This window comes from Cavia porcellus, unplaced genomic scaffold (assembly GCF_034190915.1).
Source record: "Cavia porcellus strain 051 isolate PalLab524CR breed Dunkin Hartley unplaced genomic scaffold, mCavPor4.1 scaffold_1, whole genome shotgun sequence".
Lineage (NCBI taxonomy): Eukaryota > Metazoa > Chordata > Mammalia > Rodentia > Caviidae > Cavia > Cavia porcellus.
In genome coordinates, this window is record NW_026947484.1 from 188,556,872 (window position 1) to 188,570,168 (window position 13,297).

Below are 13,297 nucleotides of genomic sequence, written 5' to 3' on the forward strand. Positions count from 1 at the left end.
CAGCCCTCCGAGCCAGCGCCGGGCCACCCTATTCATTATCTCAGCTTGAACTTCAAGGCCTCCAGGGCAGGGTACATTACCCCATTTTACAGACACGGAAGCTCTGTGGAATGGGGTCGCACTGGGGAGGCCAGCACCGATCCCTGGTGGAGCAGGGCTTTTGGGTCCTTTGCCTCATGTTCAGTGCCCTGTGCTTCCCCTGCAGCCTTAGGGTTTGTGTCTCGAATTTTAAAGCATTTCGGCAGCTTATTTAAGATCATTTGCAGGGATTGACACGAGGGAGAACCCTACTGTCCTTTCAGGGGTCTAGAGAACCTCATAGCACAGAGGAACTCTGGAGAGGAGCCCTCTCTGGTGTGGGGAGTTCGGGAAATGAAAGACAGTTTGCTGTCTAGGCTCAGTCAGTGGGGATGTTTTTCTTATTAATCTTAGAAAACAGTCTGCCAAAGGTGATACATATTTAATTTGCTTTTTGTTCTGACCACGTTTAGTTATTAACTTAGAAAGAAAATGCTTAATTCACACCACTGCCCTCTGGGGGCAGGACAGCCTGCTCCTGCCACCCCACAGGGTACCATGTCATCAGCAACCTTCTGAGGTACTGTTATTATCCCATTTTATAGATGAGGGATTGAGGAATTGAGTATTTTGTTGAAGGTCACTCAGTTAGTAAGTGGGAGAGGTAGGATTTGAATCCAGGCTCTTTGATTCCAGTCTATTCTTAATCTTGCTGTGTGGCTACTTCTCATCTGGACACTCAGCATCCACCTCCTTTTTTTTCCCATCTCAAAACATGGGGGTTGGATGGACTTCTATTAAATTTTCTGGAAATCATGCCTGGGAAGAATCACAAATGAGGCAAGTTGAGCCTGCCCACCTTGTCCAGAGTTTGAACCCCTGCAACCAGTGCTCCCTACCAGCCCTGCGGGTACTAGGGGAACTCCTGACTCACTATGTTTTTATTCAACTTGATACTCCCAATTCGGACACTTATTTTCCCCAAGACTCCATGAGTTTTTCAAGTGAATTGAGCATTAACCACAGTGTATCAGTTGAATTCATGGTTTAAAAAGATTTAACAGGATTTTCTATGTATATTTTCATTTTCTTCCACAGGGACGCGAGAGACAGATTTTACAGGAAACCATTCACAACTTCCACTCGTCCTTCGAGAGCAGTGCCAGCAATACCAGGGCCCCTGGCAATAGTCCCTGTACGTGATCCTCCTTGCTGGGGCCATCAGCGTGAGTTCTCTGAGCCCAGATACTCCTTCTGATAGTTAGGACCAATCCCGTGCTTCCCCAAAATGTGCCATGTTTGCACCCCACTGTGCCTGCTCCTTTGTTCTGTCAGGATCCCCTCCCTCCAGTCCCTGCAGCATCAGTTAAGGTTGTTGCACTGCCAGACTGTCATATGCAGAGGCCAGTACTCTCCTAAGAGTCTAGTAAAGTACTTGTAGTGGGCACATGGTTTCACAGTGACTGGGGAACTCAGTTCTGTTGCTCTTGTACCCTGCCATCCCCAACAGAAGAGGAAAAGGATGGTGGGAACAGCCAGCCCAGCCTCTTCTTACCTTCTTTGCCCTTAGCTGACACTTCTCCCTCCTGTTCACATTACATTGGTCACTGGTCATCATGTGGCTCTACCTGATTGCAAAGGAGGCTGGGAAATGTAGTTTCTACTTGTTTGCTTCCCAGCAACGCTCCAACTTAGTAAGGAATCTGATGGAAGGATATCCCTCCTTGTCATGTCTAACTTTAAAAGCTCTAACTTGTCCCTCGTGGCTTAAGTCACTTCCCAGAGGAAGCCTTTCTCAACATCCTTACACAGAACTTGTGCTCTGAGCCATGGAAATCCCTCCATGCTTTATATGTTGCAGCTTTAGACTTTACTACCTGTGCTGCATGTGGTACACGTCAGGCATTGGGATGTGTGTCTGTGCATTTTTTTTATTGCAAAGGCAGCATTCATGTGGGAGAGGGCTTATTGTGTGGATCCTTCCTTTCTGGCCTGCAGTTTCCCTTCCTGTAAAGCGTACAGGCAGGCAGAGATAGTACTGCAGGGCTTCCCGGCTGCTCTCCTGGGTCACACAGGGCTTTCTGCCCTGCATATAGGAGCAGGAGACCACGGTACCACTCTGTGAGAAGAATCCAGTACTCAGATTTTCTAGGCAAAGAAATCTACAGAATCCGGAATTTCTTCTAAGCCCTGTTAATGCTGTGTTTCTCGAAAGTGCACTGACCCATGTGTCATCCTACCACGTCATACTGTATTGGGCCCCAGTGTTTAAATTCCTGTTACACAGGCATGCACAGGGAGCCAGAGCTGTCCCCCGTCCCCACCCTGGAAGATCTGGACAGGCAGGAGAAGACCTGTGAACGTGTGGCCCCAACCTCAAGGGGCAGCAGGGCGGGTGGGAAGAGCCTGTGCTCTGGGTGCAGATCCAGCCCCCTTCCTGGCTGCTGACGTGGCAGGAAGTTTCCTCAGCCCATCTTAGCTGGAACTGGGAGCCTGGGTGCGTCAAGCACTTGGTCCATAAGGAGCAGCCAGCAGATGGTGTCCTTAGAACTCTCACCCTTGTCACAAGCTGTGCCCGCCATCTCTCATCTGTCTCCCTTGGCCGCCAAAGGCAATTGCCTGAGATCCTCTTGTCTCCGCTCATGCTGCCAAAAAAAAAAAGCAGTTCCCTCCATGCTGGCCTTTGGAGCGGTCATCACCACATTGCCCAGAGCTTCATGGATGCTCTTTGCCTGCCTGCTTCGTAGCTGTCCCTCTCCCTCTGCCTCCACCCACTGCGTGCAGAAGCTCATGTCCCACATGACTGAAGAAGAAACTGCATTTTAGTCATCTGGACAGACATCTGTACGAAGGTTCCCCATTGTTCTTCAGGGGGACGTGCTCACGGAGCACCAATTGTGTGCTCAAGATTTACCACATTGTCCTGCATCCTTACAGCCACCCCGGAGGTACCGTTGTTTGACTTCACCCTGTACATGGAGAAAGTAGGGTAAGCAGGCTGCTTGCCATTACGCAGCCCTGCAGGCCCAGAGCTGGCCTTGGAACCATAGACTCTTGGAGCTGAACACCTCAATGATTCTGGCAGTTTCAGTGTCCTCAGGGCTTGCCCATGCTCCTGGAGTTTACACCAAGATTTTGAAGCTTGGTGCTGTCATCCTGTCCTCCCCATAATGGGCAGATAGACAAGCTTGACTCAACACCTGTGAAGCGTGGACCATGCACGCACACCTCCATGGTCCTGTCTGAGGTCCCTGGACAGAGCAGGGCTGGTCACTCCCCATCTGCAGGCAGGAAACCCGAGGTTCTGGGTGCTGCCCCTTCCTATGTTTTTCTCTGAACTCTGGTGGTTCCAGGGCTTTTACTCTAGGCAGATTGTGTACTCATTGATGAAGGGTCCCTGATCCCCTTCCTGGGCCTTCATCTCCCTTCTTCCTAGGGACTCTACCTGTCTCTAGCCTGCTTGTAGGAGGCTGTCCCTCTCCACAAGAAGTGCTTCCCTTCCTTGGTGACCTTCACAGGTGTCTCCCAAAGTGTTCCCTTTAGAGCACTAACTCCACGGGGTGTTAAAAATATTTTGTAAAGACAACTAAGGGTGTGTATGTGAAGTTAGGTGAAAGTCCGTGATCAGGTAGATCCTGAATTACAGTCAAGACAGGACCCAGCTGGGTCCTTCAGCCCAGCCCTCTTCACAGGACACAGAGTTCATAGCATTTCCCACCTGTGTCTTCTCCAAGATGCTCTTGCAAGACTGGGGTCCCTTCAGCACTGCTGGGGAAATGTGGCCTTAGCTACAACTGTGGCAGCCATGGGGGCTCAGTCAGGGCATAATCTTCACCAGCCGCTTCTTCTGTCCCCAGCAGTTGTCCTCAGAAGTGGTCTAGTTAGCAGTGGGATACAGAGGTGAGGGAGGCTGCTGACTAGGAGGGTTCTCTGTCCTGGGCATCTCTGCAGGTTGAAGAGTGTGTGCTGGGTGTCCAGGGCCCTGCTGGCCAGAGCAAGGCTCCCTCCTCCCTGCCTCCGTGCTAGAGGTTGGGTGGAGGCCAGGTGGTTTTGTGGAGAGATTGCCTCCTTTCTCATTTTTTCATCCGTCCTGTGCCAGCCTTGTGCTCTGGATCCACAGGGCGTCATCTTAGTGTTCTGGAGACTACAGTCTCCTATAGGGCACAAGTGCAGGAGCAGGCAGTGAGTGCTGTGTATTGTGTCCTACAGTAACAGTGCGTGCAGGTGAGGGGCATGGCCCAGGGACAGTTGTCAGTGGCTGAGGCAGGCTCAGAGAAAGGAGCTGGAGCTAGTCCTGGAGGGCATGGCCACAGATAGCGAGAAGAAGGGGTACCAGAGTGAACAGCATTGCAAAGGCAGCATGTAACCTGTGTGCATTAAATGTCAACAGGACAGGAGAGGGCTAAGTTAGAGTCTTGTGTTTCTGATTTTCAGTCATTTTCTTTAAAATACAGAGAAGCAAGTGTCCCCTGGAAAGAACACTGGAGGAGGTAAAGCCAGACCTAGTATGGGTTTTGACAGCCACTTCTCATTGGGTAACATGGAGCATGTTTCCTCATCTCCTCGAGCCTGAGTTTACCTTTTGGTTGCTAGAGAGTAGCCATCCCCCAGGTTCTGAGGATCAGATGAGGGCGGGAAAACCCTTTTCGCAATAGAGCTGTGCGTGTCAGGTCTTTTGGAGATAATTATACCTTTTACATCAGTCCCTCTCCCTCTCTCTCTGCCTCCCCCTTCTATCCCACCTGCCCTGTAGCCATGGCTGATTGGGTGAGGCCAGAAGCAGCAGCCCCCAGCGAAAGGTAGCAGCAGTTTGGATGACTCCGCCTGCATCCAGGTCACAAGGAAGCCAGGCGTGGCCCATGGGTTCCTGTCCTCAGCTGTTCCTGACCTTGGGTATTTGTGTCACTGGGATTCACACCAAGGTGGACAGAAAGAAAGAACGCTGTCTGATCAAATCACAGAGTCTGATCCAGCCATGGGGCAGAGGGGAGCCCCTCTCATTTACTTCTTCCTTGGAGCTACCTGAAGACATCACACAGGCCAGCAGCTAAAGGCCGCGGACATCTCCTTTGAGCTGTCCACCCAAGCCAAGTGCCACATGCAGCGCCTAGGATCTTTCCTGCGGCCCAGAAGAAGGTGACATCTGCAGACGGTGACGTGGAGAGATGAAGCATCCTCTGTGACTGTCCTTGTTCATTTCGAGCAAGTTAATTATGACTTTTTAACCGATGGGTCCTGTTCAGTGTGGAAAGAGATTTGGTGTTTTCTCTAATAAAGCCACTGCCAAATCCAGCGGGACTGGCTGGAGAGGATGGCTCTCCTCCTGAGTGGGGGTCCCTTTCCTCTAGGAGTTGTGTGTGTGTTCCTCAGGGATTTCTTGTGGGCTTGCTAGGTTCTCCATTGGCTCAGGGGACTCTGCTCCTTCTCAGAACAGCCTTAAACTCTACCTTAGTGACAGCTCCTTGACTGAGAAATGAAGCCCGGGTGGACAGCAGTTCACTAGGTCCTGGGGGTGGCACAGGAAGAACCACAAGGGGTGAGAGATCAAAGCCCTGGCCACTTGTCTTTAGCCATTGGCCTCCCACTGGGCTTCCTTCCTATGGCCAAACCACAATCTGCTGTTCCCTGAAAATGGAGTGGAGCCAGCTGTCCATCATAGGGTCTCCTAGGGACTCCCCCAACCCATTCCCATTTCCTGTGGGAACCCATCTCTCCGCCATAGGCATGACCATCTTTCTCAGGAGACTCATGGTGCTTGGGGTCAGCATCAGCCTTGCCGCAAGTCCTCATCAAAGCCACTGGTCCAAGGTCAGGGCCATTTTGTTTCAGACCTACAGAGCAGTTTCTGTCTTCCTCGTGTCAGACACCTCTTTTTATTGTGACATTATTGTTTTTCTCATACCAGGACTTGATTTGGATTTTTGTTTGCCAAGCTGTGTATTTTAAATAATAGTGCATTGTTCTTCTCACTTTTGTGAGTCACAGGAACCCTAGGAGACTTAGAGGTCCCTTCCTGTCAGTTTGGTGACTGGGGCACACCAATAGAAACCAGCTTTACTTAGGTCACACACAGCATTAGTTTGAATGCAGGTCTCACCCCGGGGTCCATGTTGTCTTTGTGATGTTTTGCTGCTTGTCAGAGTAACCCAGTCAACGACAAAATGAACAAGTGGCACTTGTCATGTAGGTGCTGGTTCATGGTGGGGGCAGGGCATGTGGAATACTGTAGTGGCTTGGAAGTCCACTTTCTTTTGCAAATTGGCTTCATCCATGGTCTTCTGTGCCTTGTACTGAAATGCTCAGCCCCGGGATGATTAGGGAAGCAGATGGTTGTGTCCAGGAGTTGGAGCGAGGCTGTAGGCTGCAGAGGGCCGGGCAGCTCCTTCGGAGAAAGACTGTAGGGACCAGAGCTGCCTGGAAGGGCAGGATCCCTGGAGGTCCCAGAGACTGGCCAAGCCTACACCAAGGCCGCTGAAGAGGGCATGGGCCAGGGAAGTGGCTCCACATGCCAGTGCCAGGTGAAAGGAGAAAAGCAAGAAGGAGCAGTTAGTTTACCTGATGCTGAGCTGGTCATTTTACAGAGTTGGCCTTGAGTCTGACCAAGTCTTGTGCCCACTGGGGCAGTGCATCGACTAAAATTGGATCAATTTTGACAAAGCCCCTCCTACTTCAGCAGGAGAGGGTACAGTGACCGTAGCTTTCTCCAAAAGTGAGAAGCAGTATACTAGGTCACTTTTGAGATCCCATCCAGCCTTGCTACTGTAAAAGGAAGAGGGAATAGTTCCTTAAGGAAGCAGTATGACCCAGTAACCCAGCAGTTCACCCAGTGCATGCCCAGAGGAAGTGAAAATAGGTGTTATATCAAAAGCTTAGGTTCGGATGTCCATAGTAGCACAGTGCCCAATAGGCAAAGGTGGAGATAACTTAGATGACGGTCAGTGGATGAATGGATGAATGCTAGGGCTTGACTGAACCTTGAGAGTATTATGCTAATTGAAAGAAGCCAGACACAGGCTACATATGTTATGACTCCATTGATGACAGATATTCAAAATAGGCAAATCCACAGAGCTAGGAAGCAAATCAGTGGTTGTCAGGAGCTGGGGGTTGGAAGAATGACACTTCATAGGTAAGGAGGGGATGCAAAGGGGGTGGAAAGCCTAGAATTAGATGATGGTGGTGGTTGTAGTGTGAATTGACATAATGCTTTTGGATGGGAGGCTTCAGAGAAGCTAGAATGCTAAGATTCTGCTAACATTATACCACTCGGGCTCAGCCCTGGCACAGTTAGGGAAGCAGATGGTTGTGGCTTCCCCACCTCTGGTGTCAGTCTCATGTACCTCTACCCCATCTTTTCCTTGTCCTTCTACTGATGCAGAGGTAGTGGACCTGGAGCACACAGGCCACAGTGGGTCACTCGTGTTATTGAGAACTCTACAAGGTTCGCCATCACTGGGATAGTTTTCCTCTGCTCCCCCACGCAAGTACCCCCTTGTCCCAAGGAGTTAGATAGACTGAAGGTCTCAAGCCAGAGTCCCCAGAAAGTAGTTCACAAGTGAGCCAGAGAGAGGTGGAGCTGGGCCTGAGGTGGAGGGCTGAACTTCACCCAAGGCCCTGGTCATCTAGATGCTGTGGTCTCCTGCTGCTTCTTTAGGTCTCATCTTTTTCTTTTCTTCTTCTTCTTCTTCTTCTTTTTTTTTTTTTTTAATATGCCTTGAAGCTCCGCTTCACTTGCTTGGGCTCTTTCAGTGGAGTAATTGTCTCCACTTTCATCACAATGGAAATCGCTCCTGGCAGATGAGTGTTTGCAGCAGCCTGCGGTTGGCATGGACACCCACTCTGTGCCCATTCACTCGGGAAAGCCTCCGAGGAGCAGCTGCTGCTCCCTGCCCCATCCTGTGCCCAAGTCTCTGAGCTCCCATCCCCAGCTTTCCACTGCCACAGGTGGTCCTTCCCAGACCTGTCCTCAGTGACAGGCTGCAGGCTCGTGTCCACCTCCATTCTGTCACCCGGAACCCACTGTTTGCCTGTGACAAGGGCTTTCCAGAGGGCTGGGCTGTGTGCACGTGGAGGTGAGCCAGCAGTGAGAGGCAATGGGTGGCTTTGTGAGAGCAGCGGCGACAGCTCAGGCTCATTGTGCAGTGCCGGGCAGGTGCACGAGGCAGCAGACCCCTCCTAGCCAGAGCCAGCAGGAGGAGAGTGGGCTGCCTTTCTCAGGCAGTGGATGACCACCTGGGATGCCAACCATCACAGACACTGGAAGCAAAGCCCCTGCTTTGCTGGGCTGCTCTGAAATAGAGCAGTCCTGGCTCAAGGGGCTGAGGTAAGGGCTACAGTCGGAATGCTTAGCACCAAAGCTATTACGTGTGTTTCTCTCACTTTTCTAAGGGGTCAGCCTTACGAACTCCTTGCCACAGCTGCAGTGCCGACTCAGCCCCACCACTGGACCACTGTTGGAGCTGATGGCAGTGAGAGGAGCTGGATGAGGGACCTTTGACAAGGGCGAGGATGCACTGGCCAGCTTTATTACAAGAATGAATGGGAAATCCTTGTTAATTGGATAGCAATTAACTTAATGCACATAATCCAGTTTGCAAACCACAATCATATAAAGAAAAACAGAGCAAAGAAAATAGGAGCTGGAAATCGTGGCGTATGCCTACAATGCCAGCCACTGGGGAGGCTCATGCAGGAAGACCACAAGTTCAAGGCCGTACCGTACAATTTAGTGAGACCCTATTTCAAAAAATAGGGCTAAGGAGGTAGCTTATGGTGGAATCCTTGCCCACCAGGCATGAGAACCTGGATTAAATCCACAGCCTCCAGAAAAGAAGAAAGAACTGAAGGAAAAAGAAAACAGGCTAACGGGAGACTGGGAGAACGAGACGCTGTTTCTTAGGCCCATGTAATCGTTCTGTTTTGACCTACTTTCGGTCATGAACTTAGGTCATTTAGCATTCCTGGGTCACAATGGCTTTTTAAAATATAGTTAATTGTTACTTCAAAAAATTGCATGGATCGGGTTGGGAATACAGTTCAGTGGCACAGCGCGATGCTGCCTGGCAAGCACAATGTCCTGAGTTTAATTCCCTACACCAAAAAAGAAAAAAGGATCATTTGCAGTGAGTATATTTTGTCATGCAAGATGTAACACACTGGTTTTTTTTGTATCCATTGAGAGCTCCAAGATCAAGCATAGCATTCACTTCCTCCAGGGGTGTCCAGAAGGTCTGGGGGTCTAAGAGCCCCTCCTGACAGAACTGTCACACCTGCAGATGAGTCCCAGCCAACCCTCCCGCCTCCTGAGCTTCCTACTAACGAGGATATGATCCCTGCACAGGGAGCCCTTGGTTCCATTTGCACAGTGTTTTCTTAGCCACAACCTTGGTACTCAGAGTGGAGTCCATGGACCAGCTGCCTGGGTGTTCCCAAGTGTCTCACAAGAAGCACAGACCCTGTGAGGATGTGTATTCACACTGCAGTACGGGAGGAGATGTGTACTTGGGTGCTGCTACAGTATCACAGATGAAAAGGGGTTCCCTAAGCAAAGCAGCCCTCAATATCACATGATGGGGTGGAACTCGGGTCTCCTGTCTGCCTTCAAACTCAGCTCTTAAAGTGGGTTTACGGGCATATTTAGGCTACCCTGTCATCCAGCTAGAGTGCCACTATCACTACGTCTTACAGATGAGGAATGTGAAGATGTCATGCTTGATCTAGAGCTTGATATGGCATTGATGGTTCAGGAATCATAATCACAATACTGCAGCATAGGTACTCATTCCCTATCCTGAAATAGTGGGCCCCAGGTGAGAGCCAGAACCCTAACATCTCAGGTTGGGTACTGCTCTCACCACCGAGGGCTGACAGAGCAACTGCCTCATCACTCAGGCCTTGGTTTGCCCATCTGGAAAATGGAGAAACAACAAACAAGGCAGTGGTGTGGAGTAAACAAAGGAATAAACACAGGCATGTGGTGCAAACCTTAAAGTGCCGTGCATGTGCTGGTCAGTACCTTTCTTCTCCAGGGCCTCTGACGCAATGTTGGAAGGGGAAGAAGCCCAGAGCCTAGAGACCGAGGAAGTTGCAGTAGGTGGAACTTCGAGGTTGCCATGGGAACCAAAGCTCTGAGGCTGATCAAGGCAGGAAATACCATCTGGTTTTAAACACCAAAAAGCCTCGACTCACACTGGACTTATTTTTGTAAACAGCAGAATTAACATCATCCTCCAGCAGCTACGTCAACCCAGAGCAATCTGGGGATTATTGTCATTCACCTGATGTCAGTGGTCAGATGGGCACGAAGCTCCTCGTCAGCTGTCACGTCCACTGGAAGGTGGACAAGTCACTTAATAAATCTGAGCTCAGATGGAAGAAAAACCCCACCCCATCCCCACCCCTTCCCAGGCTTTGCGAACACGGAGGGAAGGCTGGAACGGTGACTAGGGATGGCTGTGGGGAAGCCTGGGGTCTCAGCTTTACCACAACTGGAAAACCACCCTGTCTTGCTTCCTCCAAATTACCTGTGTTCAAGATCCAGAGTGGGAGAGTCACTCAGCGGACCAGTGACACAAGCCAGACTTGCACCTGAGTTTCTCAGCTCTCCGCTCGCTCTTCCCCCACTTCTCCAACTGCACCTTCCTTTTTAAATGTGTTCCAGCATCACAGTCTTGCTCCCTGGGAAACACTAGGCTTGGGATTTCTCTGGCTCCCCATGGGCTCTGCAAGACAGGAGCAGAACGTTTCCTGAGTCCTACACCTCCCAGCAGTGTGACACAGAAAGCCAGCATTTCTATGTTGTTTTCTCAGAAGAAAGTAGGTTTCTGTAAACCACATAAACTGAAATTCTAAAACAAGACAGTTACGCTGTAAAGTTTTGAAAAGCGAGAGGAATATCCCAGCTCAGTGCAGCACCTTCCCCCCAGTCTAGCAGAGGCCTTTGAAAATGAGGGGCTACTGGGGATGGTTTAAGCAGAGAGCACCCCTGGGAACAGGGTTCAGGGTAGCAGCTGTGGCGCTGTGCAGCCGACTTGTGCTCTCTGAGCAGGCTGTCCTGTGTGCCTCCTATGGCACGAGGATGATCCGTGCACCATCTCTGAGGTTCCTTCCAGCACTGGCTTTCTGTCACTTGACTACCATTTTATAAGGAAGGGAAATAGTTTCTATCCAGTCCCACAGAGACAGCACCTGAGACTGCCTTCGCCACCAACCCCCAGTCCCCTAGCTTGTATCACCTCGCATAGGTGACACCCGCAAGTAGCTGTGTCGGAGCACCTGGTGCTCCAGGTCACCCCTCCATGCCCTCTGGCACCTCTATCCTGTGCCTGCCACAGGGTTACAGCACTTCATCCCCTGGGAAAACCCCTCCACCAGAACTCAGGAAGCACTTAGGTGACACCCCTCCTCCAGCTCCTGGTGTGCTTTGGGGAAACTGCATCTCCTGGGGGCTTTCACTTGCCTTCTACCCCTGGGATAGGCAAGGCTTCCCGGCCCTTTGCCACCTGTTCGGAGCTATAGGAACCACTTCATAGCTGTCTCAGGGGAGCACTCCCCACCCCTAAACCTCAGTACTCAGAGTTGGGGGAGGTCCCTAGGGCTGCCAGAGCTCCAAGCACTGCTTAAGGGAGGGAAGACTGGAAAGCAGCATGGGTAATTTGTTTCTAACCTGGTTTTTAGGACAGGAAAAAGGAGGTAGAAGTGGGGCATCACCCAGAAGATCAAAGCTCAGGTCTCTGAATCAAATATGCCAGCCAACAAGGCCACAGCAATCCAAGCTGATGAGCTGGAAAAACTATTCCATCTCTTTGAACCTCTGAATCTCAGTCTTTCCACCTGTAAAATGGGGATAATAAATCCCTCCTAATAAAGAGGAATAGTCCCGCTGCAGAGTCCACAGTAGGTGCTTTAAAATCAACTAAAAATTTCAAAGCACTTCCATTTGTACTCACCGAAGACAGGTATACCAGGCAAATTCTGTGCTCCCCAGCCAGACCAAGGCAGCACCTCTCACCAGGTTAGAGGGCTCTGGTCACAGAGCCCAGATCAGCCACATATTAGAGTGGCATGTCGGATGCTGAAATCCAGTCTTTCATCTCTCCACTGCCATGGCATGTATCATTTCCTGATCTCTTTTTAAATTAAGGAAGTGACAATGACTTTGAGACACACATTCCCTGGAGAGGAAGCATTTGAGGGAGGTGAGAACTAAACGATGCTTATTTTCTGTATTTTCTTCCTTTTTCCTGCCATTCCATGAAAAGGAACGAGTTTGGGAACAAATTTTATTACTTTTTTTCACTTTGTGTTCTGTGTCACTATTTCCAGCTGTGATGTAATTGTGATGACAATGTCTAGTCTTCTCTGGGGAAGGTGACACCCAGAAAACAAAGTTTTTTTTTTTAGTGATGAGTGCTTGGCCTGGGCAACTGAGGCAGAGAATGTCCACCACCCTGAGGCATGGCTTGAAAGCAGCAGGCAATCTGGAGAAACAACTCACCTCCTTCCTTTCTCTGTAGTTATGGACTCAGAGAATTGCAGTCTAGGGAACTGGGGGGACATGACCTGCCCAAGTCATAGCATTGGTACCCGAGGATAGATTTTTTTGTGTGGTACCAAGGATCAAATTCATGACCTTGAGGTTGCTGGATAGGCATTTGTGCTGCTGAGCTAAATCCCAAGCTTCTTGACAAAACACAAAAGCTGCACAGCTCTGAGACTAATAATAATAATGATGATGATGATAATAATAGGGGCTACATGGGAGTTAAAGATCTCCTCTTTAATGAAGGTCATGAAGTGGACAGGAACAACATACCTGCACTATCTTAATCTGATGAGGGAGGGAAACTAGTGTATATAAGATATATTTGATGAGAGGTTAATAACTAAATTACAGAAGATACATGGAATGGCTATTGGCAGAAATGGGAATGGCCAAAAAGTCCATGGAGTTTGTGCCACAGAGTTTTTAATGAAAATGGAGGATTAGCAGGCATGGAGGCATGTGCCTGTATTTCCAAGTACCAGGGAGACTGAAGCAGAAGGAATATACATTAAAGTTGGCCTGGGCAACTTAGCAAGCGACTGGCTGGAGACAGCATAGCATCCATTGCTAGAGGACTCAATATGCTATGCAGTTATATAAATGTGTGACATGTGTCAGGCTCATTGGAGAAGTGACTGTGCTAGAGGGCTGGAGATGATGAGAATTAGGGATTAAGGGACAAACCAGATGGCAGAAGGCCTTGCGTGGACTGGATGATGTCTGCAGCCCAGAAGG

General features: G+C 49.9%; 1 protein-coding gene across 5 annotated transcripts in view; it reads left to right on the top strand.

Moving 5' to 3' along the window:
- Positions 1-5,310, top strand: part of Anks6 (ankyrin repeat and sterile alpha motif domain containing 6) — a 50,520-nt gene extending 45,210 nt beyond the window's left edge. For 4 of the 5 annotated variants that reach the window (XM_063224764.1, XM_063224770.1, XM_063224787.1 and 1 more), the window contains 2 exons: positions 1,117-1,213; positions 4,772-5,310. In XM_063224764.1, coding sequence (XP_063080834.1) covers positions 1,117-1,213; positions 4,772-4,821 — 147 coding nt within the window. In that variant the 3' untranslated portion in view covers positions 4,822-5,310. Of the gene's footprint in view, positions 1-1,116; positions 1,245-4,771 lie in introns of all 5 variants that reach the window. The other variant, XM_063224775.1, reaches the window with a different exon arrangement.
- The last annotated feature ends 7,987 nt before the right edge of the window (positions 5,311-13,297 follow it).